General features: G+C 44.2%; 1 protein-coding gene, 1 long non-coding RNA gene and 1 pseudogene across 6 annotated transcripts in view; 1 reads left to right on the top strand and 2 right to left on the bottom strand.

Moving 5' to 3' along the window:
* Window positions 1-7,500, bottom strand: part of LOC127932632 (lysyl oxidase homolog 4-like) — a 75,738-nt pseudogene that overhangs the window by 66,383 nt on the left and 1,855 nt on the right.
* LOC127932635 (uncharacterized) lies at window positions 4,906-5,483 on the top strand. Of its 3 annotated transcripts, none has more exons than XR_008146216.1 (3): window positions 4,906-5,032; window positions 5,066-5,232; window positions 5,299-5,483. It is a non-coding gene; the product is annotated as an uncharacterized LOC127932635 (long non-coding RNA). The 3 variants fall into 3 exon arrangements; XR_008146214.1 differs by having other exon boundaries at window positions 4,907-5,032; window positions 5,066-5,298; window positions 5,369-5,483; XR_008146215.1 differs by having other exon boundaries at window positions 4,908-5,032; window positions 5,066-5,197; window positions 5,233-5,483.
* LOC118377394 (uromodulin-like) overlaps window positions 5,558-7,500 on the bottom strand; it is a 29,196-nt gene continuing 27,253 nt past the window's right edge. The window contains exons 8-10 of one of the 3 annotated variants that reach the window (XM_052528715.1): window positions 7,296-7,446; window positions 5,956-6,031; window positions 5,558-5,770 (exon numbers count right to left, since the gene is read on the bottom strand). In XM_052528715.1, coding sequence (XP_052384675.1) covers window positions 5,751-5,770; window positions 5,956-6,031; window positions 7,296-7,446 — 247 coding nt within the window. In that variant the 3' untranslated portion in view covers window positions 5,558-5,750. The remainder of the gene's footprint in view (window positions 5,771-5,955; window positions 6,032-7,295; window positions 7,447-7,500) is intronic. The other 2 variants (XM_052528718.1, XM_052528716.1) reach the window with 2 other exon arrangements.

Here is a 7,500-nt window from a genome sequence, read left to right as displayed (position 1 = left end):
AGCCTCATTATTGAGACTTAGCACTGGTATAAAAACGTCCTAAAGGATTTAATGTTCCCACACAAGCCTTTGTTTAATGAAGATGATGCAGAAATCTTCCATTATAAACTTAACTCACTTTAACCACGTGGTAAAAAAATGTAAACCTTAAAATAGTGTTCTGCATGATTCACTTTCACATATAACCACGTCAACTCAAGGTTCAAAAATGACTCAACTCAAAGTTCACAATGAATGACTCAACTCAAAGTTCACATATGAATGACAACTCAAAGTTCACATATGAACGACTCAACTCAAAGTGACATATGAACGACTCAACTCAAAGTTCACATATGAATGACTCAACTCAAAGTTCACATATGAACGACTCAACTCAAAGTTCACATATGAATGACTCAACTCAAAGTTCACATATGAATGACTCAACTCAAAGTTCACATATGAATGACTCAACTCAAAGTTCACATATGAATGACTCAACTCAAAGTGCACATATGAATGACTCAACTCAAAGTGCACATATGAACGACTCAACTCAAAGTTCACGTATGAACGACTCAACTCAAAGTTCACATATGAACGACTCAACTCAAAGTTCACATATGAACAACTCAAATCACCAATGACCTCATGTTAACATCCCTGAGCAGGTTCCTTCCTGTCCTGCAGCTCAGTTCAGAAGGACGACTGTATCTTTGATGTGTCTGGGTGGTTTAATTCATCATCCACAGCATCATTATTAACTTGGTCATGAAAAGAGCTTAAAGAGATATTCAATGTCTGATTTGTTATTGTTACCCATCTACCAATCACTGGCCTTCATCATGAGGCTTTCTCAAAGCTCCCTGCTCTTTGTTGTTGAATCTTGACTGATGTTACAGATGTTGTATGAATGGGGGACAGAGGATGGGTTAGTCATTCAACCACTGTTATTTCACACAGAGTGAGTCTATTCACACAGAGTGAGTCCATTCACACAGAGTGAGTCCATTCACACAGAGTGAGTCCATTCACACAGAGTGAGTCCATTCACACAGAGTGAGTCCATTCACACAGAGTGAGTCCATTCACAGAGTGAGTCCATTCACACAGAGTGAGTCATTCACAGAGTGAGTCCATTCACACAGAGTGAGTCCATTCACACAGAGTGAGTCCATTCACACAGAGTGAGTCCATTCACACAGAGTGAGTCCATTCACACAGAGTGAGTCCATTCACACAGAGTGAGTCCATTCACACAGAGTGAGTCCATTCACACAGAGTGAGTCCATTCACACAGAGTGAGTCCATTCACACAGAGTGAGTCCATTCACACAGAGTGAGTCCATTCACACAGAGTGAGTCCATTCACACAGAGTGAGTCCATTCACACAGAGTGAGTCCATTCACACAGAGTGAGTCCATTCACACAGAGTTCCATACATAGAGTGAGTCCATTCACACAGAGTGAGTCCATGCACTAAACCATTCACAGAGTGAGTCCATTCACACAGAGTGAGTCCATTCACACAGAGTGAGTCCATTCACACAGAGTGAGTCCATTCACACAGAGTGAGTCCATTCACACAGAGTGAGTCCATTCACATAGAGTGAGTCCATTCACACAGAGTGAGTCCATTCACATTGAGTCCATTCACACAGAGTGAGTCCATTCACACAGAGTGAGTCCATTCACACAGAGTGAGTCCATTCACACAGAGTGATTTCACACAGAGTGAGTCCATTCACACAGAGTGAGTCCATTCACACAGAGTGAGTCCATTCACACAGAGTGAGTCCATTCACACAGAGTGAGTCCATTCACACAGAGTGAGTTATTCACACAGAGTGAGTCCATTCACACAGAGTGAGTCCATTCACACAGAGTGAGTCCATTCACACAGAGTGAGTCCATTCACACAGAGTGAGTCCATTCACACAGAGTGAGTCCATTCACAGAGTGAGTCCATTCACAGAGTGAGTCCATTCACAGAGTGAGTCCATTCACACAGAGTGAGTCCATTCACACAGAGTGAGTCCATTCACACAGAGTGAGTCCATTCACAAGGAGTCCATTCACACAGGTGAGTCCATTCACACAGAGTGAGTCCATTCACACAGAGTGAGTCCATTCACATAGAGTGAGTCCATTCACACAGAGTGAGTCCATTCACATAGAGTGAGTCCATTCACATAGAGTGAGTCCATTCACACAGAGTGAGTCCATTCACACAGAGTGAGTCCATTCACACAGAGTGAGTCCATTCACACAGAGTGAGTCCATTCACACAGGTAGTCCATTCACACAGAGTGAGTCCATTCACACAGAGTGAGTCCATTCACACAGAGTGAGTCCATTCACACAGAGTGAGTCCATTCACACAGAGTGAGTCCATTCACACAGAGTGAGTCCATTCACACAGAGTGAGTCCATTCACACAGAGTGAGTCCATTCACACAGAGTGAGTCCATTCACACAGAGTGAGTCCATTCACACAGAGTGAGTCCATTCACACAGAGTGAGTCCATTCACACAGAGTGAGTCCATGTAACTTATAAGGCGTATTAGGCGTTTGCCTAAACAAAGGGGCTGAATACTTACAAGCGACTACATTTGAGTTTTGATCATGAATTTTTTTTTTTAATTAGACATTTTCTTCCACTTTGACATTCCAGAGTTATTTCAGTAGGTTATTGACCAAAAATGACATTTAAATCCATTTTACTTCCACGTTTAAAGATAATAAAATGTGAAGTAATCCAAGGTATGAATACTGCATCAAGGTACTGCATCAAGGTACTGTATCAAGGTACTGCATCAAGGTACTGCATCAAGGTACTGCATCAAGGTACTGTATCAAGGTACTGCATCAAGGTACTGCATCAAGGTACTGCGTCAAGGTACTGCATCAAGGTACTGCATCAAGGTACTGCATCAAGGTACTGTATCAAGGTACTGCATCAAGGTACTGTATCAAGGTACTGTATCAAGGTACTGCATCAAGGTACTGTATCAAGGTACTGTATCAAGGTACTGCATCAAGGTACTGTATCAAGGTACTGTATCAAGGTACTGCATCAAGGTACTGCATCAAGGTACTGTATCAAGGTACTGCATCAAGGTACTGTATCAAGGTACTGCATCAAGGTACTGTATCAAGGTACTGCATCAAGGTACTGCATCAAGGTACTGCATCAAGGTACTGCATCAAGGTACTGTATCAAGGTACTGTATCAAGGTACTGCATCAAGGTACTGTATCAAGGTACTGTATCAAGGTACTGCATCAAGGTACTGTATCAAGGTACTGCATCAAGGTACTGTATCAAGGTACTGCATCAAGGTACTGTATCAAGGTACTGCATCAAGGTACTGTATCAAGAGCGCAGATCTAGGATCAGATCCCCTCTGACCTGACCCAGTCCATGTTATCTTATCAGACCCCCCTGACCCCACCCTGTCCATGTTATCTTATCAGACCCCCTGACCCCACCCTGTCCATGTCATCCTATCAGACCCCCCCCCTGACCCCACCCAGTCCATGTGATCTATCAGACCACTTCCGACCCCCCCCTGACCCCCTGACCCCACCCCTGTCCATGTCATCTTATCAGACCTTCGGTTACTGGCCCAATGCACTAACCACTAGGCTACCTGCTGACCCAAAAATACATATGTCCCTGGATAGAGAGGAAAGCAATATGGTGAAAACTCCTGGCCTATCAGAGGGCAGGGTTGACCTACCACCATATTGCTTATTTATCCCATTCTCTCAGATCTACACAGGTTGACTAGACTAGCTGGTGCTACTACTGGAATACATCAAACAAGTGGAGAGACTAGAGTGATCCAGGAGGGGTTTGGAAAACACTGGATTAGAGTCTAGGGATCACAGAACGTTGGTGGACCACATGGTTTCCATGGTTTCCAGTTGTTTGATGCCATTCCATGTGCTCCGTTCCAGACATTATTATGAGCCGTCCTCCCTCAGCAAGTTCCACTGCTCGGGATTGATTCAGGACTGGGCCAACAGCCAACCTTTCTCTTACCACAGCGCCACAGCTCCACCTAGTGGAGAGACTGGATAACTGATACCTCTTAAGACTTTCCCCAAACCAACAGCACCTTGGTGCTTTACAGACAGCTCTGTTGAAGTTTAAAGGGTATTAAATGAAACTGTCATCTTGATAACAGTAACTGTTTTACAGACTCTAGCTTGACCCTGTGTTAATAAGCTCTTTGTAATAAACACACACTCACCCGCACACACCCACACAAACGAGGCCTGAAGGCACAACCCACATTGAGTTTACAGTAACAATGGAGAGAAGTGGAAGGTCCTCAACCAACAGTAACAATGGAGAGAAGTGGAAGGTCCTCAACCAACAGTAACAATGGAGAGAAGTGGAAGGTAACAATGGAGAGAAGTGGAAGGTCCTCAACCAACAGTAACAATGGAGAGAAGTGGAAGGTCCTCAACCAACAGTAACAATGGAGAGAAGTGGAAGGTCCTCAACCAACAGTAACAATGGAGTCATAAGAAAGGTCATCATAAACTACTACTCAAACTGTCATGGTCATTCTGAAGACGTTCGTTGTGTTATTCTACAGTGGAACAAACAGCACTATTTCAATACACCAATCAGTCTTCCTGCTTTGGTAAAACAACCTAGGAAGTGTTCAGTACATTGACTAAATACATATCATGAATGTCACTTGTCTTCAACAAGTTTAGCCAGTTTTCCTAAAATCTGCTATGGTCAATTAGTATTTTCGCCTGTAACGAATAAACCACACATTGTTCTGCCTTTTGTAAATATGTGTTTAACCTGCCTTACAATACATACATATTTACAACCTGTTAAATAGACAATCATTAGACAATGAGCATCATCATACAGACGTATTTATTGACATCATCAAATCACAGCATACACACACAGCAACTCAGGTTTGGTTGGAACTTACACACACAGCAACTCAGGTTTGGTTGGAACTTACACACACAGCAACTCAGGTTTGGTTGGAACTTACACACACAGCAACTCAGGTTTGGTTGGAACTTACACACACATCAACTCAGGTTTGGTTGGAACTTACACACACAGCAACTCAGGTTTGGTTGGAACTTACACACACAGCAACTCAGGTTTGGTTGGAACTTACACACACAGCAACTCAGGTTTGGTTGGAACTTACACACACAGCAACTCAGGTTTGGTTGGAACTTACACACACACAGCAACTCAGGTTTGGTTGGAACTTACACACACAGCAACTCAGGTTTGGTTGGAACTTACACACACAGCAACTCAGGTTTGGTTGGAACTTACACACACACAGCAACTCAGGTTTGGTTGGAACTTACACACACACAGCAACTCAGGTTTGGTTGGAACTTACACACACAGCAACTCAGGTTTGGTTGGAACTTACACACACACAGCAACTCAGGTTTGGTTGGAACTTACACACACACAGCAACTCAGGTTTGGTTGGAACTTACACACACACAGCAACTCAGGTTTGGTTGGAACTTACACAATGATTTGAGGAAATGATCAGTCCTAAAACAATGCAAGTCTATGTGTATACAACATACACAGTACAATGAAATCACACTGTAGTGCATAAATTCATTACTAGAATCAAAACAAGTATTTCTGTGCCCTTGAAAGTTACACTGGGCTGTAGGTTGGGATGGAGATCAGGGGATTAGTGCAGGAGGGACCCCATCCTTCATATGACATGCTGGGGGCTCCCAAGGCTCACTCCAGACTCTGGGCCCCTGGGGGTCAAAGAGAATCTGACTGTTAGAGAGGAAACACACCACAACGACGGCCGAGTGCTTTTGACCAGAATATCGGCCATTCATTTTTGTTCATTTCCCGACTACTCTACATTTGGGTCCAAAACCTCTACAATATATTAGCTCATAAACTTTGTTAGTCATTACTAAAGTAACATATTTACAGGTGATTGGCCCGATGGTGAGCGGCTTGAGGCGGATGGACTTGGACACAGAGCGGGATCTCCTCCTGGAACACACCTGTAGAGAGAGAAACCAACCACTAAGTCAGAGAGACCAAACACTAAGTCAGAGAGACCAACCACTAAGTCAGAAAAACACTGAGTCAGAGAGACCAACCACTAAGTCAGAGAAACCAAACACTGAGTCAGAGAGACCAACCACTAAGTCAGAGAGACCAACCACTAAGTCAGAGAGACCAAACACTGAGTCAGAGAGACCAACCACTAAGTCAGAGAGACCAAACACTGAGTCAGAGAAACCAAACACTGAGTCAGAGAAACCAAACACTGAGTCAGAGACCAACCACTAAGTCAGAGAGACCAAACACTGAGTCAGAGAGACCAACCACTAAGTCAGAGAGACCAACCACTAAGTCAGAGAGACCAAACACTAAGTCAGAGAGACCAAACACTGAGTCAGAGAGACCAACCACTAAGTCAGAGAGACCAACCACTAAGTCAGAGAGACCAACCACTAAGTCAGAGAGACCAACCACTAAGTCAGAGAGACCAACCACTAAGTCAGAGACCAAACACTAAGTCAGAGACCAAACACTAAGTCAGAGACCAAACACTAAGTCAGAGAGACCAACCACTAAGTCAGAGAAACCAACCACTGAGTCAGAGAGACCAACCACTAAGTCAGAGAGACCAACCACTAAGTTAGAGAAACCAACCACTAAGTCAGAGAGACCAACCACTAAGTCAGAGAAACCAACCACTGAGTCAGAGAGACCAACCACTAAGTCCGAGAGACCAACCACTAAGTCAGAGATCAAACACTGAGTCAGAGAAACCAACCACTAAGTCAGAGATCAAACACTGAGTCAGAGGAACCAAACACTGAGTCAGAGGAACCAAACACTGAGTCAGAGGAACCAAACACTGAGTCAGAGAGATCAAACACTGAGTCAGAGGAACCAAACACTGAGTCAGAGAGATCAAACACTGAGTCAGAGGAACCAAACACTGAGTCAGAGAGATCAAACACTAAGTCAGAGAGATCAAACACTGAGTCAGAGGAACCAAACACTGAGTCAGAGGAACCAAACACTGAGTCAGAGAGACCAAACACTGAGTCAGAGAAACCAACCACTAAGTCAGAGAGATCAAACACTGAGTCAGAGGAACCAAACACTGAGTCAGAGACCAAACACTAAGTCAGAGATCAAACACTGAGTCAGAGAGACCAAACACTGAGTCAGAGACCAAACACTAAGTCAGAGGAACCTGAAAGCCCAAGGAGAGAGTTAAACGAGTCTGAGAAGAACATCAGGACTCACTGGAGTGCAGGAGGACCTCCCCTGGTCACACAGGCTGAGGCTGCAGTGCAGGAAGATGTAACGGTATTCCCCCTGCAGTAGAGCAGAGAACGAAGCCCTGAGGGACGAGCCACTTTCCTCCACTGTCACCTGGGTACGATTTGTAGGACACCTGGGAGAAGAGCCAAGAAACAGCAAAGGTTTCAAGGCATGCACGGCTACACAG

This window comes from Oncorhynchus keta, chromosome 10, assembly GCF_023373465.1.
Source record: "Oncorhynchus keta strain PuntledgeMale-10-30-2019 chromosome 10, Oket_V2, whole genome shotgun sequence".
NCBI classification, from domain to species: Eukaryota; Metazoa; Chordata; class Actinopteri; order Salmoniformes; family Salmonidae; genus Oncorhynchus; species Oncorhynchus keta.
This window is presented reverse-complemented; position numbering and strand designations above follow the sequence as displayed.